Source organism: Macrosteles quadrilineatus, unplaced genomic scaffold (assembly GCF_028750875.1).
Source record: "Macrosteles quadrilineatus isolate MER2022 unplaced genomic scaffold, UCM_ALF_1.0 Scaffold_19__1_contigs__length_3004403, whole genome shotgun sequence".
Taxonomy (NCBI): Eukaryota; Metazoa; Arthropoda; class Insecta; order Hemiptera; family Cicadellidae; genus Macrosteles; species Macrosteles quadrilineatus.
The window spans coordinates 1,758,442-1,786,354 of NW_026542612.1; the positions used below are offsets into that span (position 1 = coordinate 1,758,442).

The window sequence follows — 27,913 nt, forward strand, 5'->3', positions numbered from 1 at the left end:
TACTGATGTAAATTAATTCATCAAAAGAAGGTCAGTGTTTTGTTACATGGTGGCCACGTACAGTTTACGTGTTTAACATCACGTTTCAACCAGAAAAATTTACAAACACTAAAATGTCTTAAAACAAAACATAAAAGATTTGAATTGAAAATATATTTTACAGTGGATGATGATACACAAATTTCTGTGAAATATGTTCAATTTCAACTGTACTAAAAAGTATCAACGTAAAAAATGTACAATAAAAATGTATTTAAAAAATGGTTTTACTACCTATACTAGAGTCTTTGCCAGTTTAACTCTTACTGTCCCCAGTGAAGCAAGGGGCTTATTATCAATATTACTGTAGGAGTGTATATATTAGTGATTTGTCAAAGCTGTAGGTCAACCCATGTCACCTCTAAACCATAGCAGTCGATTGGAACAATAACTGGTTGGCTTTTGATTTCACAATTCACATTTTGTTATTATGGATTGTTGGAAAAAGCACTGTTATCAATTCTTCTACACCCTCCCCAGAATATCAACCCATATCTCATTACAGCCTGAAAATATGCAAAATAAGCTGATCTCAACTAGGTCTTTGGAATTACATTGGACGACCAAGAAGAAAAATTACTTGAGATAGCCTAGTAAACAAATATGTAAATTATTTGCTCATTCCAGGAGTCAGTTATCGATATAGACACCCAACCATATTTTAGTGACTGTACTATTTTCATTATTTGAGACAGAATTATATTTAAAATTAAATTTTATTTCTTGAGTTTTAGTGTTATTTAATAGAGGACCCATGCTGCTCACATCGTTAAAATAAATATAATCAAATTTATGATTTTTGATTGAGTAATAAGAGTATCTTGAACTTAACTGATTCAAACGATCGATAGCTCAAATTAAAGCCTATAATTTATTGGTTATTTTGAGTATAAAACATATAAACAAACATTAACAATATTGGAGCTATTCATTTTTAATCATAGAAAAACCTTATGAAAAATAATTTTTATGTTGGTTGTTAACCATGCGTTTGCTTGAAACTCGTCCAATTTGAATAATTAATAAATGAAAGCCAGTATTTCATTGATTGGTATTTGGTCGAGTATTACAGTAAGTAAATATATGCCGAAGCTTGACAGGGAGCACAGATTTGGTTTGGCGTATAAGCCGAGTGGGATAAAGATAAATATATGCTGATGCTTGATGGCAAATCTGTGGGTGCATATACCTTCAATTTGAGACCTCGATCATGAAAATCGGTAGGGTAGAAAAGCCAAACGAACTCGGAAAAGAGAAACCAAATTTAACTCCCATAAGAAATACATGGGGAGCAAATTTCGTTTATGTATATGTCGAGTGGGATTATAGATACATTTATAACGATGCTTGATGGCAAATCTGTGCGTGCATACCTTCAATTTGAGACCTCAATCATGAAAATTGATTGGGTAGAAGAGCCAAACGAACTCGGAAAAGAAAAACCAAATTTTTTTAATATATATAAGATTCATTGGCAAGAAACCCATTGGACGTGGTTATAGTCTTGTGACATAGACTAAATTTTCAAGTACATTAAGTTCATTAAATTGACATTTATGTTTAATGAGTACCTAGGTTTGCTGCTACAGGGAAACTAATAAAGTTTGTTTTTTATTAAAATATAATAGCTTAGTATAGAATAAATAAATCTACAAGCCAACTACAACATTTTACAATATTCTCCATAAGAATAACATGGGAATTTTAAATGAACAATTTTTTAAATTTACTCCGTAACCAATAAGCGTACAAAAAAACGTTGATATACTAAATGATTTTTTTGTTAAGCTCTTTAAATAGGTCTGGAGAAAAATTGATAAATTTTGTGTTTTAAGGGTAAAAAATGAGGAAACCCCATTTTTACCCCATAAAACCCCACGTTAAACCCCGTTCCCATGGTCTGATCATGCTGGTCCGCGAACTCATTCAAGTTTATCCCTCCTTACACCTTAACCCTTTGAGTGCCAACGTCCGGGGAACCGGACGTTTTTAAAACGAGCCAAAAGTGCCGACGTCCGGCCGACCGGACGTTTTTAGAACATGCCAAAAGTGCCAACGTCCGGCTGACCGGACGTTTCGTAATGATCGAACAGTTGTCATAACAACCGAATGGATACTCAGATTCTTTTAACCCATATATTAACATTGAGTTGAAAGTTACTAGATGCGATACATCGATTTTCGTTGGTCGAAATATCGAAAATTCGATTTTTACGAAATTTTAACCTAAAAATCGCCAGATCGCGCTCGGCATTTTTAGCGCGACCTTCGGGAAAAATCATCGGCATTTTTTGAGCGTTACTTTTATTTCTCGCCTGGCACTCTAAGGGTTAAAACCAAATTTTATCAAAATCAGACAAAAATTACTCAAGTTATCATCTTCACGGACACACACACACACATTTATATACAGGGTTAGTAAAAAGTGTGGAGACCCCCTGTTATTTTTTTAACGGCCCATACTAGAAAAACTAAACTCGGCACACCATTATGGCATCTTATGAAGTACTTTTTGGGCATGACCACCACTTGGTGTTCATCCCCAAAACGGGGGGATTTGGGGGAAACTAAAAAATGTCAAATACAAAGACCCATCGAGTGACCCCTTATTTTGAAGGTCCTAGTAAAAGAAAACCAACAACGCAAATTAGAGGTCTCTATCTCAGTTCAGTACGAAATGGCAGCCAATTGCAATTCTCATAAGTTCCCAACCCCAAAATGGATGATTTTGGGGGAAACTCAAAAATTTTAAATGATAAGCCCCATCGAGTGATCCCTCATTTTGAAGGTCATAATAAAATAATACCCCCGCCGCAGCAAACCTGCTGACTTAGCGAATTTCCATTCGCCTGATTGGATTTAAACTAAAATGTCTCCTTAAAAATATCACATTTATTCCCTATTTAAACAGAATTAGTTTAATGAGTACTAGGTTTGCTGCAACAGGAAGGGTAAAAAAGTTTTTTTATGTAAAATGTTAAAAGGTACTGTGGTTTTGTAAGAAATTAATGTATTTTCCAAATTTGATCAAAATATGTTGATCAAACTGGAAAGAAATTGCTAAATTTTATGTTTTTTGGGTCAAAAATGGGAAAAACCTATTTTTACCCCATAAAACCCCCTGTAAACCCCCGTTCCCATGGTCCGATCATGCTGGATCGCAAACTCGGTCGAATAAACGTACGTTTACACGTTTGTACCAAATTTCATCAAAATCGGATAATTTTTGCTCGAGTTATCGTGCTGACGGACACATATATATATATATATATATATATATATATATATATATGTAAATATATAAATATATATACAGGGTTTCCATAAAATAATGGTGCGGTTTTAACATCCTGTAAAACTGTTATAAGACAAATTAAATGACTTCTGTTGGTATCCCTGTATCTAGTAGCTCAAACAGTTTTGTTCACATTTGTTAAAACAGCTGTTTTGATTGTTGTACTATTCAAAACACTCCTTAATCAATAAGTTGAGTTTTTTCGACCAACATGTTTTCAGATCAGGAAAAAGCTAAGTGTGTATTGTTATTAAGTGAGTTAAAGTCAGTGACTTTAGTGCAACGGGCATTTCGAAGAACATTCAATAAAGCTCCGCCTCATAAAAACAACATTAATCGTTGGAGTAAGCAATTCATAAACACTGGGTCAGTTAAAAAGCAAAGTAGACCTGGTAGACCACCAGTATCTAACCAGACAGTTGAAGACATCAGACTATCTTGTGTTAGAAGTCCAAAGAAATCCCTCCCTCGCCGTAGTCTTGAATTAGGAATACCTGTAAGTACTCTTCACAAAGTTTTACACAAAAGACTCCATCTTCCAAAAAATAAAAACAACAGATTTGATAAAATAGAGCAGGATTCGCTACATTTATGTTGAACCAAATGGCAGAAAATGAATCATTTTTGAATGAAGTAGTTTTTTCAGATGAAGCCACATTTCACATCAGTGGTTGTGTTTAGGCACAACGTAAGAATTTGGGGAGCTCAGCATCCTCATGAAACTTTTGAAAAGGAAAGAGACTCACCAAAAATAAACATTTGGTGCGGCCTGTCCAGAGAAGAAGTAATTGGGCCATTTTTCTTCGCTGAAAAAACTATCAATGGAAATGTTTACTTGGACATGTTAGAAAACTATTGTTTTCCTCTACTTGACGACATGGAAAATGCAAAAAGCCTTTATTTTCAGCAGGATGGAGCACCTCCACATTATAAAACAATTGTTCGAGATGCTTTAGATGTTAAGTTCCCGAACAGGTGGATTGGAAGAGGCGGTCCTATAGCATGGCCCCCCAGGAGCCCGGACCTGACTCCATGCGATTTTTTTCTTTGGGGTCATGTAAAGAACATAGTATATGCTCGAAAAATTTGCAATTTGGACCACCTAAGGGAAAGAATCATTCATACAGTTTCAACGGTGACAAAAGAAATGTTGCAAAATGTGTGGGCTGAAGTAGATTATCATTTGGACTAGGGGCTAGGCAAGGGGCTAGGAATGGTGGCCATGTGGAGCTTTATTAGATATGTATAAAATCTTTTTAATGTAAGGAATCCAATAAAATAAATAGTTTTTTTGTACCTCTTCTCGTTATCTTTTTATTTCATAACTAAACCGCACCATTATTTTTTGGAAACCCTGTATATATATATATGAATTTGAATGGATGGTGTTTTTGGCCTCTAGGGACCTCAAAACGAAAAAAAAAATCGGTCCCGCGTCCAGGTCTTACCATGAGTACTACGGTAATAGTTTATTCCCTATATGGGAAATTCTAAAACGAACAACGCAAACTATAGGTCTCTATCTTAACACAGTAAAATATGGCAGTTAAATATAAAATTGCAAGTTATTTCCGATTTCTAAAGACTTCAATCAGCTTCCATTTTTTACTGGATTGAGATAGAAACCTCTAGTTTACGTTGTTAGTTTTATTTTACCAGGATCTTCAAAATGAGGGGTCACTCGATGTGGCTTATCATTTAAAACTTTCGAGTTTCCCCCAAAATTCCCCATTTTGGGTTTGGTAAGCAAGTGGCTATTAGGCTTAAAAAGTACTTCATAACATGCCAAAAAGGTGTGTAGAGTTTAGTTATCCTAGTGTGAGCCGCTACAAAATGTACAGCGGGTCTCCAGACTTGGAAAGCTGTAAGTTAAATTTAACTTCTGAGAATTTCAATTGGTTGCCATTTTTTACTGGATTGAGATAAAGACCTCTAATTTGCGTTGTTGGTTTTCTTTTACCAGGACCTTCAAAACGAGGGGTCACTCGATGGGTCTTTGTATTTGAAATTTTTGAGTTTCCCCCAAAATCCCCCATTTTGGGGATGTACACCAAGTGACGGTTATGCCCAAAAAGTACTTCATAACATGTTTAAAAGGTGTGCCGAGTTTAGTTTTTCTAGTATGGGCCGTTAAAAAAATAACAGGGAGTCTCCACACTTTTTACTAACCCTGTATATATACAAATTTTAACCAATAGTGTTTTTGGCCTCTGGGACATCAAAATGAAAATGTAAATCGGTCCCGGGCCTAGGTCTTCTCATGAAACCTACGGTAATAGCTACTTCCCTATAGGCTAGAGAAATTCGCTAAAAAAGTTGTATCATCTACAGAATAGTAACAGAATAGTTTAGGTGTTTATTGTCATTGGAAGGTCAATAGCCCTAATATAAATTTAAAAAAATAAAAATGGGCCAAGGATTGATTCCTAGGAACTTGAAATTTTTCGAGTTTGAGTTTTGAGTGGATATATCCGTTTTGGATCCCCCTGGTGGTTTTCAAAGTGATGTCTGTGTGTGTTGGTGTGTGTGTGTGTGTGTCTGGATATGTACAGAGCTACATACCAAACCTGTAGTCCGATTTTGATGAAATTTGGTATGTAGGTACTAATCGATGGTATCTCCAGGCGTTTTTTAAATTTTTTTGAAATTTTGATTTTTAATGTAAGTTTTCCCATAAAAATCCATAAAATAACGGAAAAATAGGATTTTCTCAAAAATGTTGTAGCCCTCTAAATTCTGAACAAAACGGTAGAACTCCCATTTCTGTAAAAATTACGGTTCAAAAGTTATTGCAAATTATGTTATTTTTTATTGTTTTTTTTTAATTAGAGTGAGACAATGTTAACATTGTCTCACCGATGAGCGAATTGGCCACTTTGCTTTCTCAAATCAGTGAGAGAACATGCACATTGTTAGGTAACTGTAGGAAAAAAAACATGATCCACACTTATGTCCATACTTGCTTAGTTGACTGCTAGTGGGGGAGCTACAGCTACGTGTATATCAAAACTGCAAATTGTGATAAGAAAAACCCTTTTGGTATGAATGAACGTTATGGTCCGACAACTAAAATAAGATGGGGAGGCATTGCCTAAAGTTGTTATAATGCAAAATGGCGGCTATTTTTCAAAATGGCTGCCCGTATTTTGTGTTAACTTATTTATTTACTGATAAAAGCTTGAAAATGGCATTCACACTATAAAATATTGGTATCATCTCAATCTGGAGATTCCGGCCTTTAATTTAATACCAAGTTTGTAATATATTACAATTATATCTTCTCTATAATCTAAGGCTGAAAATGTACAAGTTTTCAGCCAATTCTGAAGGTCACCAAAAAGCTGTTTATTTTAAGAGTTAAGTTTTTCACCTACAACGTTTTTTTATAATGTGTTTTTCACCTTTGCCTACATCCATTGAGACACAAGGAAAATAAAAATAATGCAAAATAACTGGAAACAGAGTTTCTTCTTCTTCCTTGAGATATTTTTCCATGAAATATAGGAGGATAAAAATGTCAACAAACTTATGTCACTTTCAATTATTTTTCTCTAACAGGTTGGCAATGCTAAATAGACAAATATTGCCAAACAGCTGATACTACAGGTCATTGTTGTGTTTATTATTGTGTCGCTCACGTTCTGAAGGTAGTTTTATTAGGAAAACATGTACAAATTTGGCCGTCACACCGGGGCTAACATGGTGCCAGGTCTGGGGGTTTTATTTTTTTTTCTGATTCGAGAGAATGAAGATTAAATTCTAAAAATGGCATAGCGGTTACACAGTTCCTCCGAGTGACTTGGGTGGATATAAACCAAAAGCTGTTGATTGGACCATTTTTATACTGTGCCAAAAGACAGATAAAGATAGTTGGCTTTGCCCTGCAAATAATAAAAATGTAAACGCTCGTAGCACCGGATATGTAACGCTTTCAAAAACTTTCAGAACTTTGATGATATAAATGGTTTTCCCGCCGATGTTGATATAAATGGAATGGAATGAATCAGAATGATGAATCAGAAAAATTAAAATCAGAAATAAGTCGATTAATACAATAGTTTAATTGAGAGTGACATCAAACTGAAATCTGGAGAAACCAATCATTTCAAGTCAAATATGTTGCTAAGGTACGAGCACTTTACAGTACATTTGGGGAGCTGAACCACCCATAAGAGCCCATGTTAAATTCTCTAAGTTTAGGTACATTTTTCTCAGAAACTATTTAACCTACAGCTTTAGAAATTGTAGACAGTTAATATATGTGCTTTAAGAGTGTGTTGAACTAGAATTATGTTTCTATGGTAACAAATTTCATTTTATTTTTATTTTTGAAAAATTCTAATTTTTTTAGACAAAAAATATATTTTTTTAATTTTTGTAATTTTTACTATTGATCCTATGGTGATAATTCTAGTTCCACATATTTGTAGTGATGTAAGGTACACTTGGTAAAAATTTCATCAAGATATCTTTATTACTTCTTGATAAAAATGTACCTTTATCATTAAAAAAACAAGTTTTTCGGAAAGTCGCGAACTAAGATGACATAAAGCCTTACTAGGTCTACTCACTGTGCTCAGAAAATTTGGTGCTTTACTTTTTTTTTGTAGTTTTGGGAGGTGATACCTATTAATATATATATATTTTCTTTTTCAGGATAAAACAAAGAATCTAAAACTAAAATAAAAAAAAAAATTTTTAAATTTAAAAATTTTCGGTTCAGCCTTATTAGGTCTACTCACTATGCTCAGAAAATTTGGTGCTTTACTTTGTTTTTTTTTTTTTTGTTTTTTCCAGTTTTGGGAGGTGATACCTATTAATATATATATATATTTTTTCTTTTTCAGGATAAAACAAAGAATCTAAAACTTAAATAAAAAAATTTTTAAAAAAAATTTAAAAATTTTAGGTTCAGCTCCCCTTAAAGAGCTAGGAATCTCATGTTTCTAAAAATAATGATGCCCTTAATGTCATTGATAGCAGGGTAATTGTAGGCAAACAAGGTAATGTGACAGTTAAATCGGCAGAGTCTATGGTGTTAAGTTATTGAGAACAGGAAAAATTACAGATTTATTCTAGTTCATCTATATATATAAAGCTCAAATACCACTGACTCATTCATTCACTCACTCACTCACTCACTCACTCATCACGAAATCTCAGAAACCATAAGATCTAGGAACCTGAAACTTGGCAGGCATCTTCCTTTTGGGTAGTAGACGCTCACTAAGAAAGGATTTTACCCTCCGACCTCTGCTCTCCGCCCCAGTGGCTCTGGATTTTCCCATGTTAACCTTATGAGAAATGGAATTAATGAATCTTAACAGCTGTTTCAATTAAACAAGTCGGTTCTGTTCTATGATGTTCAATAGCATTAAAGTTACAAGGATTACCAACAGGGTGCAGCACTATTATTTTTTTTTTTATTTATGACAACAGCTAATTTGCAACCAAAAGGTGAGTGAGCGTAGCGAACGAACTTCAACCTGGAGGCGAGTTAGCGTAGCGAACGAGCTAACCTGAAGGCAAGTGAGCGCAGCGAACGAGCTCCAACCTAATGGTGAGTGAGCGTAGCGAACGAGCTCCAACCATCAGGACGTGATTGCGAGATCATCTTGAAAATTAAGAAGTTAAACGGGGCAAAGCCCGTGGGTTACAGCTAGTATATTATATAGCTGAAGCTATATATGGGAAATGCTATTGCTTTACCATGATCCCAAGCTTTCACAGGCTGCAAAGGTTCCTAATTTCACAGGAAAGTCAAACAAATCAACTTGGAATTCATGGATGCTCTTTAAGAAGCCACTACTGCATTTTCGTTTATATCTCAACCACAAAATGCGGTTCCTAACGAAATTTTGGATTAGTGACAACATCAGTGTTAATGAAGCAAGACAAGAATTGTTCATGACCAAAAATCGCCCAATAGAAAGTCTTCCACCAATAAAAGGTGCATTACTACAGCAAGTATTGCGTAGTGTGCAACATTACTAAACGATTGGGGTTGGTGGTTGCATAATGAATCTTGGCAGTTGAAATGGTCGGAAGTATCAGAAATTTCTGATTCCTGCAAAGAACTCATAAAATGTGTTTGCAAATTCTGAAAACACAAGTGCAGCTGCAGAACTGCTGGTTTATCTTCCACATTATTGTGGAAATGCAAGAATGAATGTGAACAATAATACTCCCGCCACAGCAAACCTGCAGACTAAGTGAATTTCCATTTGTCTGAATTGATTTTTGATTAAATCTATTTAAACAACATTAGGTTTAACGAGTACCTAGGTTTGCTGCTACAAGGAAACTAATAAAGTTAGTTTTTTAGTAAAATATTAATAGCTTGGTATAAAATAAAAAAAAAATTTGCCATTTTTTATCAACATATATCCATAAACAACCAAACTATACAACATTTTACAATATTCTCCATAAGAATAATATGGGAATTTTAAATATAAAATTTTTTAAATTTTCTCTTTTACCAATAACCGTACAAAAACACGTTGATATAGCCTACTAAATTATTTCTATTTTTAAGTTCTTTAATAAGGTATGGATAGAAATTGGAAAATATTATGTTTTTAGGCTCAAAAATTAGAAAACCCAAATTTTACCCTATAAAACCCCGTTCCCATGGTCCGATAATGTTGGTTTGTGAACTCATTCAAGTTTATCCCGCCTTACACCTTTAAACCAAATTTCATCTAATTCGGATAAAAATTACTCAAGTTATCGTGCTCATGGACACACACACAAATATATACATCCTACATATATACAAATTTGAACGAATGGTGTTTTTGGCCTCTGGGGACATCAAAATAAAAAAGTAAATCGGTCCCGGGCCTAGGTCTTACCACGAGACCTACGGTAATAGCTACTTCCCTGTAGGGAAATTCGCTAAAAATAGTGTTGGTAGAAATATTCTGCAACTTCTAAAATATAAAGTGTATTTTTGATTTGGGGATATACATTTTCTGTAAATAAATTTACGTTTATTACATTATTACTCAACTTATTTACTTACCATATACCTAAAAACTTAAAAACTGATAAGAAACACCATTTTGCATGATGTATGTCAAAAGAAAATATATATAAAACCCAAAATACGGGCAGCTATTTTGAAAAATCTCTGCCATTTTGGATTATAGCAACTTTGGTGGTGCCTCCCCATCTTATTTGCATTGCCTAACCTTAAACTACATTCCCACCAAAGTGCATACTCTTATCACAATTTGCAGTTTTGTTATGGGGTTTTTACTTTAGCTCCCCCACTATGCACAAAAATACCCTTCTAAACACTCATTATGAATAATGTACAAACTAAAATAAATAAAAAATAAAATGAAAAATAGAAAACAATTTAACAACAATATAATTTTGAAGTGTTTTGAAGTAATTCTAATAGTGAATCACATAATTAGGTTTGGCAACACAAGGAGTATTTAGAGTTATTGTTCAAATGTTGATGATACCGAATATTTCAGATACTAAGCAGATATTGAATGAAAACTCTCTTTTGAATCATCTTGTCTGGCTTTCATCCGATCTACATTGGCAGTCAGCTCTCGTAGCCGTTTGTCCTTTATTTCCAACAATGCCTCAAGATGGACAACCTATCAATAATTCAGAATTTAAATAATACTATTTTATATATGGTAGCTATTTTAAAATGTGAAGTTATTTAAACAGATTTCCTACATCAACTTTCTGTCCATACTGCTGTACTTTACTTTCTACACTACTCTACTACTCAAGTCCCAAAAGTGGAAGAATAATAAGTGGGAACTTATGGACCTTATTTGAGTTTTATTTTTGTTCAGTACTTCAGATCAAATATAACTAAACTTTATATCTCATCAAAAGTCACTTTTTTTATAAACACATTTAAAAATTGTTAAAGTCAAAACTGTATTTCCTTTTAGTTGAATACACCTATATAGTTTGACTTCGTCATCAGAAAAAATTAAATAGCTAAAATGTAAATACCGTAGCTTTGTCAAAATTATGTGGCGGGTTTCCCAAAACAAGCACTTAGTTTGTGAAACCGTAAAAGTAAGCTGAAAACTTAGAAAAGTGTTGTGGGCAGACTACAACAAATCTTTTCCCTAAAACGTTATATCTAATTTAATTTAATTTAACCTGCCTATGAGTGAACATTTTGAAACGTACGTTTTAATGTCCCTGGCCTTTTATTTTGTGGATACTGTATTTGTAGTATATTATTATGTTTTAATATTTTTTGGGGCAACATGTTAAAAACATTTATTTGGTTTTGAATTGGTTCTAGGTTTTTTGTTTTTAAAGTCTCAAAATTCACGACCATCACGTGTCCCTAAGGTACATTCTTCAACTTTCACGCTGTTTTTAGACTATTTACTCATGCTGAAATATATAATGCCATATTTTTATGTCATCAATAGTTATTAAATTTACTAAAAATGAGCATATAATATTTTTTTTATTGCGAAAAGACTACCATGACAAAATAAGTCTGTCCCTTGATTTGACGTCCCGACCATAATGGCAAAATTTGCAACTTTGGAACACGACAGTGGCAAGCCTGGCAGCGATAGCGTCAGTTGGTTTTAGAGACTGGTTCGGGATGTGCGTTAGTTTTGTTGTACCGGTGGTTTTGCAGTAAAAAAATCAAGTAAAAGATTCAAATAGGTAAGTTTGTGCTTTTTGTAATTTTGGTGTGTCCACGATTGTACATAGTAATTTATGAAGTAGACATGGTGTTAATTTTGATATTATATTTTAATTGCTAAGTTAACCTAGAAAAAAAAGAAAAAAATGGAAAGCAAAGAGTAAGGTGGGCAGGTCACGCACTACGGAGAGAACGGGGTTCACTATTAAACGAAGCAAGTATAGGAAAGCCAGAAGGGAAACGACCATTAGGAAGGCACAAGAAGAGATGGTGGGATAGTGTCTCCAAGGACGTCAGAGGAGTAGTGGGGGCAGCAGTGGAAGAGGCAGAAGATCGAGAGAGATGGAGAATAGTTGTTGGTGAGGCCAAATCCCACCTTGGGCATAAATGGCCATGGGAGTGAGTGAGTAAGTTAACCTAGAAATCCACTTTGCCTCATCAAACATGACGTGTAGGGCTGGCACCAGAACAGAGCCAAATAATACGTGATTTCACAACCGGGGCATCTCGACCATCACAAGTTTTTTCACGACCATAATAGCTTTATCGATTGTACTGTGCTATGGTCGTGAAAATAAATTTAAACATCATTGTAAATTGCACAGTTTAGTTTAATTGCAAGACAAATATTTTTCATAACAGTACAATTAATTGAAGGATGTAAAAAAATAGATTTTTCCTACAGTCACCCGACAAAGTTTGCTTCCTTGTACTTTTTATAGTACAGACTGTTAGTAGTAGCTAATTGCTGCATATTTATACTTTGCCGTACGGTTTATACTTTGTCGTACGGTTTATACTGTGCCGCACGGTTTATACTGTGCCGCACATCAGGATTCCAACGAAACAACACAAAACAGCGTGTTTCTATTATGCACGTAATCCGTGTACACTTGGAAATAGGTTGGCAACACTTAAAGATAATAATACTATGAGCAGCTGATTGACTATTATAACTACGATTTAACCTGTCATTTCGTGTTTATAGTTTCGGTATTTCTGAACTTTCTGGACTTTTCTTTTAAAATTTTTTTAAAACATTCCTACAATCTTAATTAACAAGAAAATACCTTTAAAGCATTTTTTTTAGGCGCGGAAACTACTTCAAATTACAAAAACATACGGAACTATGTCCTTAAAAAGCGGAGCACATTTCTTGCCGAGGAAAAATAGCGGAGGGATACGGACCGCGGGTACTACTTTCTCTAGGGCACCATTTGTTTTGCCAGCTGAACCTAAAAACGTGTTGTATAGTGTTTGAAAGACTAATAATTATTTATATGTTTTATAGTGACTGTAGGAAAAATATAATGTGTAACACGAGTGAAAAAGGCCTTTGCTGCACTCGAGATCATTCCGCACTAGCCCGCAGCTCGTGCGTAAACATTGCTCTCGTGTGCAGCAAAGTGCCACTTTCACCACTAGTTACACAAATAACTATTGAACTATGTTTACATTGACAGGTATTTTTATTACCTTATATGAAGTAACGCTTATATTGAATAAAGTTATATATATAACTATAATGTTTAAAAAATAAATTATGGTTTATCAAGTCTTGTGGAATATTATAAGAATAAGAGTAGTGGGATGAAAATCTAAATAAACAATATAATGATTCTTGTTAATCGCCAACCGATTAATTATTTCCCGACCGTAACATTGTCCCTGACCATAACAGTCATGATTTGGATAATAAAAAAATTCAAAAATTGATATATCATTATATTCCAATGTTTTTTACACACTAGAAGGACGCCTCTATAAAAACATAAACGTATTTCATATATCGGGAACGTTTGTTTGGAGTTATACAAACTTATACAGATTTTTAAACTAAAAAAAAATATTTTGGGGTTTTTTTAGGAAAATGTTAGTACTATAGTATGAAATAAATAAATTTCACCTAAATACATTCATAAACAAGTAAACTACAGCATTTTTATCATCCCACAAAAGAATAACAAAGGAATTTTAAATAGACCGTTTTTTGGAATTTTCTCGTAACCTTTAATCATAAACAAAGTGTACAAAGTGATTTATTTTTTCAGCTCTACACTATGGGTGAGATTAAAGTTGGGCATTTTCAAACATTAAGGTGGAAATTTAGAAAAAAAACATATTTTGAAAATTTCAAAAACTCATATCATCCCTTTTTTTTAAAACGTTTTTATTAGCTCGCTTTCTTTTCCGGTACAAATTTTGATATCAATTTTATATTAACTTCCCGACGAGCTAGAGACTTGAAACTTGAAACATAGCTCACAAATGGAAGACAATGCAATATTATGTCATTTAATTTTTATATTTCCCTTGGGCTACGCCCCATGGGGCTTTTTTTTATTAAATCGCATTCTTGCAAATTTTGATACTTCCCGATGAGCTAGAGACTTGAAATTTGAAACATAGCTCATAAATGGATGACAATGCAATATTATATCATTTAATTTTCATATTTCCCTTGGGCTACGCCCCTTTGGCTTCCAAATTTTCCATGTTTACATTTTAAAAGAATTTAAACATATAAATTAATTTAAGTCAGCTGTAAATATTTAAATTTGACAGTTAGAAGAGCAGAGGATAAGAGGTACAGGTTCTGCTCCCGAGATATTCTAAAAATATAAAACAATCATTTCAAAGTAAAGATAAAACATCTGATTACAGATAATAAGGTTTTGGGTTTTGGTTATGTATTAAGAGGCCATATAAAATATGTTTAACATATTTACACATTAAAGACTAAAAATTAGAAAATAATTTACAAATAAAAATACTTTTTAAAAATTCCACGTTTTTAAACGCACTGAAAAGTATAAAATAATTTATAAAATGTTGAGAGAATAAATACTTATAAGATTTAAAACGAAAAACGTGGGGCGCATGCAATAGATCATAATAGTTTAATAGGTGAAGTTAATTGTAAATCAGCATGCGCCCCACGTTTTTTGTTTTAAATCTTACAAGTATTTATTCTCTAAACATTTTATAAATTATTTTATACTTTTTAGTGCGTTTAAAAACGTGGCATTTTTAAAAAGTATTTTTATTTGTAAATTATTATGACCTGACCTTGCTGGTTCGCAAACTTATTCAAGTTTATCCAGCCCTACACATTCATGTAACCCTCAAAATACATTACTGTATAAAAATTTGAACAAATTGTGTATGGTCTGGGGACATCAAACTGAAAAAGTAAATTGGTCCCAGGTCTAGGTTTCTAGGTATGCCGCTTACGGTTATAACTTACTCCATAGGAAATTCACCAAAAGAATTGTTAACACCTTTAAAAAAATACTCTCTATCCAAAAGAAAACTATTTAGAAATTTACTAAATCACCTTTTGGTTCAGTACAGATATTGTTTCATTTTTCAATTGAACTTCATTTTTTAGTTTTTTAATCTCAAGAAACATATCTTCATGATCATTTAGTCCAGAACCATCTCCAAAGTCACCTGGGGATACAGCAATATTATGATATTATTTTCAACCACAAAACAATATAGGTTGATTAAATTGTATTTATAATAAATCAAAATTATGTAGGTAACTTATTATATTTATACTTTTTTATAACATCTTAAAAGGTAAAAGGTGGATCAAGAACTTAGTGTAGTGACTCCAACTGTCTAAAGGTGAACCAAACAGACGGAACAAGAAGTTTTAATACAATGAACATTAGTGTTTTAATTGAAACTTCTTATAGACAAGCCTACAGTAACAAATTCATAAATTATTAGCTTCTTTTGAAATAACAAAAACGAGCTGTTGGCCCGTCCTACGTACGGGAATCGAGTAGTCCATTAAAACTGTATAGTGTTTATAGTGTGTCTATTACTAAGTTTAAGCAGTTCAAAATTTATAGTAAAGAAAAAGCTGCCAAGCTTAATTAAAACATGTGATTATTATTATTTTCCCAACCTTTCCTCAAAAAGTAGAGTAGTAAAATAATTTTCATAAGCTTTGTTTTAAATATTCGTGAACTTCGATTCATATATAGCAATGGTTATAGAATCTTACTTATTTCCTATAATCAATGACAAAATCACAGAGTAAATAAACTAACCTCATAGTTCTATAGAATATTTTTTAATTCAACAAACTAAATATTTTAATGACTGCTCAAAAAAATAAATTAGAACATCTATTATTTTACTATGTAGGTATATTTAAATAATCAATTATCAATCAATTATCAATCATCTCATCATCTTACCGAATAAATGAACGTATCAATGATTATAGCATTACACATAGTATAAATAAGTCAATTCTACGCATGTGATTTCATTTTCATCCAAATGTTGGAATTTGTGTTGAAAACACTGAATGTTTACAGCTGTTAAGCAATTGGTTTTATACCAAAAGCTAGAGTAGAATGTTAGGTCGACTGCTAGATTTTTTAAAATTTAAAACTTAATTTCTATAAAACTGAAACCCTAAACTAAAATTATGGCTTCGACATTCCCTAGTTCTCAAAATTATCTTTCTTTTAATACAAAAATCATGAAAATCCGTCAAGTGGTTGGTTCAAAATCGTGAAATAAAAAAACCCTGTCACGTTTTAATATATCTATATACAGGGTGTTTTTTTTAAAAACTTGCATCTTTATTTATGTAAAAACCGCAATAGATAGAAATATTCAGTTTGCAGGAATCATCTATTGACGTAGGGGGACCAATTGTTTTGAATTCAACGTTACATTCACATTCCCCCCCTTTCCCCCCCTGCCCCCAACTTAATTTTTTTAAATAGCAAGGTACCCCTTGTGACATATCAAATAAAAGAGCATGAAAAAAGAAAATGTTTGATGAAAAAAAATTGAAAATCGGTTCATAAATTTGTGAGATATTCCCCACCTTACCCCCCCGGAACTTAATTTTTTTTTAATAGCAAAGTACCCCTTGTGACATATCAAATGAAAGAGCATAAAAAAAGAAAAATTTTGGTGAAATTTATTTTTCATTTGATATGTCACAAGGGCGGGTACCTTGCTATTAAAAAAACAAGTTATGGGTAGGGGAAAAGGGGGGTGATTATCTCACAAATTCATAAGCCGATTTTAAATTTTTTTTCACCAAAAATTTTCTTTTTTCATGCTCTTTCATTTGATATGTCACAAGGGGTACTTTGCTATTAAAAAAAAAAAGTTCCGGGGGGGTGAGGGGGGGAATATCTCACAAATTTATGAACCGATTTTCAATTTTTTTTCATCAAACATTTTCTTTTTTTATGCTCTTTTATTTGATATGTCACAAGGGGTACCTTGCTATTTAAAAAAAATAAGTTGGGGGGCAGGGGGGGAAAGGGGGGAATGTGAATGTAACGTTGAATTCAAAACAATTGGCCCCCCTACGTCAATAGATGATTCCCGCAAACTGCATATTTCTATCTATTGCGGTTTTTACATAAATAAAGATGCAAGTTTTTAAAAAAACACCCTGTATATAATACGTGAAGCCGTATTTTGTTAACGCAACTCCTCCCTTATTTGTGGACCAATTTCAACGTTTAAGGTGTCAAAAGATTCGTCTCAATATGTAGTTTTGCAATAAGGTTTTAGAACTTTAAAATGTCTACTCTTAAGGGCGCGAGACCCTCTCAAAGGTCGGGTTTTCCCCATAAGAAATACATAGAAGAAATTTAAAAACAAAAAACAGCTGTTTATAAAAAGAAACCTTTTAGCTTTTGGGGAGTAAACATTGATGTTTTAATATTCAGTAGGTTAAGTCCAAGTTAAACAGTTAATCAGTTTTGTTGGAAGAACGGAAAATGCCTGAAGTTCAAAGAAGAAATATTGAAAACAGGAGGAGGAGACAATTAATAATAAGGTATCTTATGCGTATAAGGAGAGTAGAGAAAGAGAAGCCTGGTCTAACAGATACACATCCATATACACATTCACTTGGTGAGATGAATAATATTTGCCAGTTCTGCTATGCTACTTACTTTGTAAATGAAAATATATACGAAGCACATAGTGTTGTCACGATGGTAAAATAAACTTGCCTAATGTCAGATCAAATGAATGGATGCGAGAAATGTTTACTCCTGACACTGACAGATCTCAAAAAATTTAGTACAAACAATAATAATACCTTGACTATGATAAGTACAAGTAGTAAGATTATACCAAATCTTGGCGGACCTTATTTTTTTTATTGTAAACTTTTGTACTACTCGCTCTACTTTAATTTAGGAAAAACACAAATGGATTGTTTACTTCTAGGTCATGTTGCCAGTTCCTCTGACAAACGTATACACAGTTTTTTGACTGAATTTTAGTGGCAATATTAGACATAAGTGAAGGAATTAGTGTTTATGTATTCAACGATCGATTAGTTACAGTCAAGTTTATTTTTATGATTCAGGAGAGGCAAATAATATACGCTGTTCAAAAAGAGAAAATGAAAATTGCTATCCAAATCTTATAGCTACGAGAGTTATCCAACCTATTTCATGGTGTTGCTGCTTTAGCCTATTCAAAGCAGATTATGGCTTTCCAGTTGATAACCCAGAGTTTGTGGGGAAAAAATGGAGCACATTAAATGGTTGATATCATTCCACTTTTCAGGATTCTCTACGGAGAAAATTTGTTTGATTAGGGGGATGTCTAGGCAACAGTTTTCTTAAATTCTCAATGCTGGAAAAACTTTGTTGCAACATGTTAGCTCGAATTGAAGCATATTAGCATTCATTAGAAGTTATCAGTTAAAACTGAGATCAGAAATAATGTAGGTGAACCTTTATGACACAAATAGAGATATTTAAAATTAGTTTCTAACAAGTGTTTAAACAACTCTAAGATGTAACTAGAATTACTCGAATTTAAGCATAACGTTTTCCTCGGCGTTATGTTTCATACTATGCGGCTCATTGAGCCGCACGGGTTCTCTAGTAAATGCTAAACTGTATCAGCTAACTGACACATACCATACAGTAGAACCTGGATAACAAGACCCTCGATAAAAAGTGACCCTTGATAACAAGTATGTCAGTTTCTAAAACCCTAGAATTTATTTTACCTATGACCACATCTTATTATTGCAAACCTTGAGAAAATTACAAACTTGAAAACAAGTATTATTTAATAATCCCCATGAGGGTCTTGTTATCAAGGTTCTACTGTACTTTTTCCCATTAGTTTGTTAACAGCCCTTATAATGAAGGGCTGGGTCTATACAAAAATCTATAGATATGATTATTTGGTGGACCCTTTTTTCATACCTGTCCTGGGTCGTTAAAAGGATTGGTGAATTTGCATCTGGAAATGTTGATGACATAAACAATACTTCTCCATAATATACTAAAATTATATATTGGGAGAAAGTAAAAATATATAATCCATAAATTCTCTCAAGTTGATAATGTTTTAATTACATTAAACAAACGTGTTGTGTAAATATTTTATTGTTTTTAACCCTAACCAATTGGTTTTATTGGATTGTTAAATAAAGTTCATGTTATTGTGTCAATCTTTAAACCATATAGCAACAATAACAACTAACCCCAGGCAGTTTTAGTCTGTCCAGAATCAGTTTCGCCCTTCTGCCTTTGCTGGTAGTCTACTTTATTCTTGATTGCCAGCAGTACCGACTCTAGAGCTCCGGGTAATCCTGCTGCTATCTGGTGGATCAGGTCTGTAGTAACTTTGATCTGTAACTTGCTGAAAACCTGTAACAGCAAACCAAGCAAAGGCCAAAGTTAAAAAACATTGTAGGAATAAACTTAAGATGAATAGTATTGTAAAGCTGTGGGTTATAGAGACTTTTTCGCAATCCCTTCTCCATCTAACATGAGTTTCCCTTTTGTATGTATGATGAAATATCCCCGCCCCAGCAAACCTGCAGACTAAGTGAATTTCCATTTGCCTGATTGCATTTTCACTTAAATCTATTTAAATAACATTAGGTTTAACAAGTAACTAGGTTTGCTGCTATTAGGAACTAAGGAAGGTAATATATTGTGTTTTTAGTAAAATATATGTTAATAGCTTGCATAAAATAAATAAATTGGCTGAGTTTGATCAAAATATATCCATAAACAAGCAAAATACAGCAGTTTACTTTTCTCCTTGAAAAAAACATGGATGGACATTTTTAATTTAAAATTTTTTTAATTTCCCGTATAACTAATAGCCGTACAAAAACACTTCAATATTCTAATTATTTTTATTTTTTTTAAGATCTTCAAAGTGGTTTGCAGAGAATTTGGGAAATTTTATATTTTGAGGGTCAAAAATAAGAAAACCCTACCCCATTCCCATGACCCGATCTTGCTAGTTCGCGAACTCATTCAAGTTTATCCAGCCCTACACCTTTAAACGGAATTTAATTAAAATTCGCCCAAAATTACTCAAGTTATCGCATTCACACACACATATATATATATATATATATATATATATATATATACATTTGTAACAATTTAAATGGATAGTGTTTTTAGTCTCCGGGGACGTCAAAATTAAAAAGTAACTCGGCCCAGGGCTCGGGTCCTACCTTGCCACCTAACGGTATTAGCTACTTCTCTATACAGGGAAATTCGCTAAAAGTAGATGATTTTCATGTACTCTGGTGCATGTACCAGTAAAGTTTATTGAAATAACAAAGTAAATAACAAAATAAATTTAAAATACCCCAGCCGCAGCAATCCTGCAGATTAGCAAATTTCCATTTGCCTGATTGGATTTACAATAAAATATCTCATTTATTCCCTATCTACGTAGCGTTAGTTTAAAAAGTACTTAGGTTTGCTGCAACAGGGAGAGTATAAAGTGTTTTTGTGAAATGTTAATAGTTAAGTATTAAATAAATGTATTATCCAAATTTGATCAAAATATATGTTCATAAAGAGGCAAACTACAAAAGTTTATTCTCCATAAAAATAACATGGGAATTTTTACAATTCAAATTTTTGTAATTTTTTTTTTTGTAACCATTAGTAGCATGATAACACTTCAACATGTACTAAATTATTTTTATTTTAAGCTCAACAAAATGGTTTTAAAAGAAATTGCAAAACGTTATGTTTTAGGGTCAAAGTTCCCATAGTCAGATCATGCTGGTTCACAAATAACTCATTTGAAATGTAGGTTTACACATTTATACCAAATTTCATCAAAATTGGATCATTTTTGCTCGAGTTATTGTGAACGGACCCATATATATGCATTTGAACGCGGATGGTGGTTTTACCTCTAGGGACCCCAAAACAAAAAAGTAAATCGGTCCCGGTTCCACGTCTTATCATGAGTACTACGGTATTAGCTTATTCCCTATAATATGGGAAATTCGCTAAAATACACCAACAATGTTTATTGAACAGAACATATTTTGCTAGAAAGGTTCTGGTTATTGCTTAGGTAAAACGAGAAAGCCCAACACTAGTTTGTGAATTGTGTTGATACATACTGAATGGTTCTTATTAAATTTGTAACTTTTTTCTGCAAAGTATTGTATACCGGTATCTCAAATAGGCATGGATTTATGTAGTATTTGGCAATACAGATTATCAGATTGTATACAGTTTCGGTCCTGTCAATTAGCTTGATTTGATTTGAATCAATTTTGTTTAGAACTCGACTTTGAAGTCACTGCGGTTGAACTACCTCATTTTAACCTAATTGTTGTGTCATTATATAGATCGCCTATGGGTAATGTAGACATTTTCTTGCGGTCTTTGGAAGATATGCTAGCTTTCCTAGTCAGTAGGGGAAGTACAAGTAAACTCATGATTGGTGGCGATTTCAATGCGGACTTTGACATCACAACTGTAAAGCCTAGTGTTACAAACTTTTTGAATATACTTAGACAGTTTAATCTTTTTTGTGCAAATGACAAACCTACTAGAGGCGCAGCGTGTCTTGACAATGTTCTAACCAATGTTAATTCTTCAGACTATAAAATAAGTGTTGTAAACCCGTTGTTAGGGGACCATGATGCGTTAATACTGGAACATTCTCAAATTTCTGCGGAACGTCAACTTCAGAAAGACGGCGAAGTATGGACCAGAAGATTCACGCCTGTTATGGTTGATAACCTTATTATGAACCTTAGCACTGTCAGTTGGGACTTGGTTTTTGACCCTAATTTATCTGCTGAAGAAAGTTTCAATCTGTTCTGGGACTGCTTTTTCTCTAATTTTAATGATTGTTTTCCTTTGGTGAAGAAGAAGGTGTTTAAAAATAGAACTCTCAAAAATAAAGTTAACTGGTACACCCCAGAGCTGGAAAAAATGAAAAAATTAATACTGTTTTATCAAGATGTGTATAAAATGTATGGTAATGAGGACATTCTTTTTTTATCCAAAAATCTAAAGAGCAAGTATCGCACTGCTATCCGAGAAGCAAAGAAGAGAAAAAACGAAGAACTCATCGAGAGGTCTACCAATAAGTGCAAGACTGCTTGGTCGGTAATTAACTCAGCTGCTGGGAGGTCCACGCAGAAAAATATGTCAGCGCTATCCCCTGATGACTACAGCTCCTATTTCTCCACGGCGGTGGAAGAAATCTGTGAGAAAGTGAATGTGTCAAAAAGCATTGCTCATCAAATGGTGGCAAAAAGTGCTCAACCTGTGTCTGATTTTAAATTCACAATGGTATCAGAATTAGATGTTTTAAATGTGATTGTGTCGTTAAAAAATTCTGATACTAGAGATGCGTATGGGTTAACGAGTAATTTATTGAAAAATGTTTGCTCTGTTATTTTAAGTCCTTTCACTTATTGTATAAATCGCTGTCTCATAGAGGGTGTTTTTCCATCGTTTATGAAATTGTCAAGGGTTGTCCCGGTGTACAAAAAAGGGGACAAAAATTTGCCTAGCAGTTACCGACCCATTTCATGTATTTCTACAATGGCTAAAGTTATGGAAAAAATAGTCAAAAACCAAGTATGTAATTTTTTTGAACATAGTAATCTGTTTAGTAACTGTCAATTTGCTTATAGGTTAGGTCTTTCATCAACTTTAGCGGTGGATCATGTTGTAAATAATCTTTTAAACGCTTTAGAGGATAGGTGCTTTGCTCAGATCACCTTATGTGATCTGAGTAAAGCGTTTGACTGTGTTAATCATCCCATTCTTGTAGACGAATTAGCTCATTATGGATTTCAAGGCTGTGAATTAGATTTATTTGTGTCATATCTTAGTAATCGTAGGCAAATGGTTGAGGTCAATGGTATTACATCGCAAGTCACTCATGTTAATTTTGGAGTTCCGCAAGGTTCAATTTTGGGCCCCATCTTATTTTTAATACTTATGAATGATCTATCTGTTAATGTTTCTTGTAGTGATGTCACAATCTATGCAGACGACACAACACTGTTCTGTAGCCACAGTGACTTAGGGCAGTTGCACTGCCTATCAGAAAATGCCTTAGGTGAATCGACTGAGTGGTTCTCTGCAAATGGCTTGCTTTTAAATGTTGACAAAACTGACAATTTATTGGTTTCAACCCATGACATCTGTGATTTTAGTTCTGTTAAGCTTTTAGGTATATATATTGACAATAGGCTGTCTTGGCAGCATCATATTGATTTTATCTGTACAAGGTTATCCAGAGTCAAATGTTTATTAAGCAGTTTAAGGAATCATGTCACTAATAGCTATTTGAAATTAGCCTATTTTGCATTTTTTGAGAGCATCATAAGATTTGGTATTGTGATTTGGGGTAATGGAGTAGGTATTGGTAAGGTGTTATTGATACAGAAAAAAGTCATTAGAATTGTTACTGGTGCCAAAAGATTAGATCATTGTAAATCTCTGTTCATAGAATCTAGTATATTAACTGTTGTAAATCTGTATATTTATGAAGTCTCCATTTTTGTGAAAAAGAACTCAAACAAACATGTTTTAAGAGGAAATGTCCATAGCCACTTAACTAGAAATAGAAATTTTATTGATGTAAGTAGAGTAAGACTGTCTAGATCTCAAAACTATCATACCCACTTGGGGATCAAAATATTTAACATGTTTCCAGTTGATTTTCGTGCATTGCCCTTAAATGAATTTTCAAAAAACTGCTCTCTTGGTGTAAAGCTAATCCTATGTACAAGTTAAGTGATTTCTTCAATATACAATTTGTAAACAAAGACTTAAATTTTATAGTTGTTTATAAATAATGTTTCTATTGTTTAGATTGACGATGTCTATTGTAATTCTTGTGAATTAATTAATGACTAATAAACTTGTCTATTGTCTATTGTCTATTGTCTATTGTCTATTGTCTATTGTCTATTGTCTATAGCCTAAAAGTAAAACTCTGTTAATGTTATGAGATAGAAAGATAATGATTTATAACATATTATAGGTAGACCCTTTAAAGCAAAAAGCAACAATCAGGGTCCAGACCTTTACAACTTTCTCTGAAAATATTTATTCTGCACTGTTGGCAAGGGCTATAGCGGAATCCCTGATTTTCATGTGTTAAATATTGCATCATTTCCAGTCAAGATCAATAAGATTTCCCCGTGTCAATCTGCTTATAATGAATATTTGCTATTACAACATTATTCCAAGTTATTTTTAAATTTTACTCTGTATAAAGTGATCAGGTGTGTATATTGTCTTTCAATAGATTCATAAGTTTAGTAAATTAATAGTTGCTCTTAAAATATTATTGCTATGTCAAAATATAACTAAGGTGTTTTCAATAGGCTACCTGTTGTTTTTTGTAATAATTTTACAAGTGATTTGTTGATACCTATACCTATGTTTTTGATACAATTAATCTGGAATAGAAATGAGAAAATCTATAATTATTGTTTGGATTTTATCCTCTCTAACGAAGATGAATAAACAAAATTTCTTTGTACAAAGTGAATAATATTTTATTTCATACTAATAAAAGATGGAACACCTATGGCCTATGCTATATGAGAGCATAACATGTATTTTTTCTGTTATAACATATATTCTTCTGATTCTGCACATCTACAGGAAAATATCTTTCTAACAGTATGAGTAAATTTCCCTGCGATACGCACGAGCTGAGAAAAAAGGTTTCAAAGAAAAATGCTTTCCTATTAATATACAGGACTAGGGGAAACCCGTCGAAATCGACGGTTACTTTCAAGGCTTACGTTAATTCACCTAACTGCGATAAATTGGGTGAAATATACATATTTTGAACATTTAGCATTGTTTAAAGAGTAATAAGTGTTAAAACAATAATGATATTAATAGCTTAGTTGCCAAATTTGGTTCATCATTCAATGAATAAAATATTCCCCATACCGTACGTCATCGGTATTATTATTAGTATGTTATATGGTATATCTTCCTTTGGAAGAACGTTTAAATAGTATTAAAATCGTATTTATGGATCTTTTGTAGTTAAGGGTCCGGTCTACCTTCGCGGCAAAATCGCATTACAGTTCGACCGACTGCCGCTTGGCGCGCTCCTCGGCCAGGCGCGTGAGGGGAAGGGACACCGCCTCCGTGGAGGGGATTAGTTAGTGGTTGGGTTGGACTGGTACTGGTTCGAGCCAGCCACGGTACACAACAACAAATGCTCGCTTATCACTGCGCTCAACTCTGCCACTGCAACCGCTGGCTACTCACACTGACCACTGACTATTAATTGTGCTTACAGCACCTATGAAAACTCAAATATTATAGCATAATATCTTCCATTTAAGTTTTAAGCTTGCTGATTTTACCAGAAATTTTATTTACCCTCCCTTGAAAGTTAATGGATAAATAAATGTCGATGTACAAGTAAGATTTAATGTACAGGGTTAGTAAAACGTGTGGAGACCCCCTGTAATTTTTTAATGGCCCATACTAGAAAAACTAAACTCGGCACACCTTTATGGCATGTTATGAAGTACTTTTTGGGCATAACCGCCACTTGGTGCACATCCCCAAAATGGGGGATTTTGTAGAAAGCTCAAAAATTTGAAATGGAAAGACCCATCGAGTGACCCCTCATTTTGAAGTTCCTGGTAAAAGAAAATCAACAATGTAAACTATAGGTCTCTATCTCAATCCAGTAAAAAATGGTAGCCAATTGAAATTCTCAGTACTTAAATTTAACTTACAGCTTTCCAAGTCTGGAGACCCCCTGTAAATTTTGTAACGGCTCACACTTGGAAAACTAAACTCTACACACCTTTTAGCATGTCATGAAGTACTTTTTAAGCATAATAGCTACTTGGTTCCCAAACCCAAAATGGAGGATTTTGGGGGAACTCAAACATTTTAAAGATAAGCCCCCGTCGAGTGACCCCTCATTTTTAAGGTCATAATAAAAGAAAACTAACAACGCAAACTAGAGGTATCTATCTTAACACGGTAAAATATGGCAGCCAATTTAATATAAAATTGCAAGTTATTTCTGATTTCTAAAGATTTCAATCAGCTTCCATTTATTACTGGATTGAGATGGAAACCTCTAGGTTGCGTTGTTAGTTTTCTTTTACCAGGACCTTCAAAATAAGGGGTCACTCGATGGTGCTTATCATTTAAAATGTTTGAGTTTCCCTCAAAATCCCCCATTTTGGGGATGTACACTATGTGGCGGTTATGCCCAAAAAATTCTTCATATCATGCCATAAAGGTGTGCCGAGTTTCGTTTTTCTAGTATGGCCCGTAAAAAAAATAACAGGGGGTCTCCACACTTTTTTACTAACCCTGTATATGTATAACTTAACTACGGTATCGATTTATTATACAGTGTGTAAATTAAGTATCGAAACAAATCTGTATTTTTAAAACAGAAATAGATAGACATATTTTGTTTGTGGTAATAATTGTTAACAAAGGTTTCGCAATTTTTTACATCAAAAATATTTTGTAACCCCTCTAACAGGGTAGGGGGTGACTCATTTTTCTCAAATAGCAACCCCTATTGAGTGACCCTTCATTTTGAAGGATTTGTCAAAAGAAACACAATGAAGCAAACCCGAGGTGGATATCTCACCCCTAGCCAAAATGGCAGGCATTACACAATTTACAAACACAAACAAACTTAGTGCTGTCTAGTTTCTATTTTTTATCAACTAATTATGTCCTTAAAACATGCCACGTGTCAGTGTGTTCTGCATTTAATTTGTACGAAAAGACGATGCAATTTAGCACGTTTCAGGCTACACTGAAGATCAAGTGTGTGGGCAATAACGTGCCGAGCCGAGCACGGCGTGCCAATAAAAAAATGGCACGGCGTGCAATGCACATGTAGTGTGTAGGCCGCTTTATGTGAGGCACACAATTTTTAGTCCCACTTGGATTTGGATTTTCTTACAAAACCGCGATCGAAAATGGTTGCAGTATTTGTAAACAACATTTAATGTAAACATATCCGGTGACAGCTAGAAAAAATCACACATTACATTACCTTCACTAGTGGCTTGTAGGGTCAATAGCCCCTATATGTACCCTATATGTACAATAACCCCTAAATGCACGTGTATTTTCTAGATAATAGAACCTACAATACAAACGAGTGAAACATCAATCTAGGATATTATAACAGAATGAGACTGAGACTGAGTACGACAGCACGTGTGCCGGTGATGGATGTTAGTACAGCAGAAAGCCCTATCGTGCGGCCTTCGCGGGCGCGTCCAACGGTGCGAGGGGTGTTCCACCCCAGTCTCGCAACAGCTGATCATTCAGCTCCACCGCTCCATAGTGGACTACCGTACCGTCACTGTCGCTAGCCATCGTCCTGGAGCTGATGGTAGTGTGCATAGGTAGCAAGCCCTCGGCCTAGTCAGTCATCAAAGAAAATTTGATTTGAATTTGGTTTCAGTTTTGAGCGAATCGTTACCGAATTAGAACCATTATACGTGTAGTGGTACGCTCATAGTTGATCTTTTTCTACTTTCTTAACTCGATTATTATCTTACAAATATTATAAATGTGAAAGTTTGTGTGTTTATTGTTCGTTTCCGTAATTATTCTTCCGTTTTGAAGAGAGTCCTTCCT

The 27,913-nt window shown here is 33.7% G+C and overlaps 2 protein-coding genes across 2 annotated transcripts in view; one reads left to right on the top strand and one right to left on the bottom strand.

Annotated features, from left to right (window-relative positions):
- The window catches only part of LOC129005281 (beta-1,4-galactosyltransferase 7-like), a 113,444-nt gene that overhangs the window by 70,235 nt on the left and 15,296 nt on the right, over positions 1 to 27,913 (top strand). The gene's annotated exons all lie outside the window — the stretch shown is intronic.
- On the bottom strand, positions 10,685 to 27,649 carry LOC129005315 (uncharacterized). Its single transcript, XM_054434171.1, has 5 exons — positions 27,555 to 27,649; positions 25,358 to 25,460; positions 19,495 to 19,660; positions 15,325 to 15,440; positions 10,685 to 10,953 (listed from the first exon to the last, which is right to left on the bottom strand). Exons 1-5 carry the CDS (start codon positions 27,647 to 27,649, stop codon positions 10,828 to 10,830), a joined length of 606 nt encoding a protein of 201 aa, XP_054290146.1. The 3' UTR covers positions 10,685 to 10,827.

Bases quoted from the DNA above. Each gene is read 5' to 3' on its own strand.
- LOC129005315 (XM_054434171.1), bottom strand. From the start codon at position 27,649: ATGGCTAGCGACAGTGACGGTACGGTAGTCCACTATGGAGCGGTGGAG. The intron at 25,461-27,554 runs GTTGGACGCGCC...GGCTCGAACCAG, and splicing joins GGTGGAACACCCCTCGCACC to TACCAGTCCAACCCAACCAC. The intron at 10,954-15,324 runs GTGATTTAGTAA...AATTATTGATAG, and splicing joins TATCTGTACTGAACCAAAAG to GTTGTCCATCTTGAGGCATT.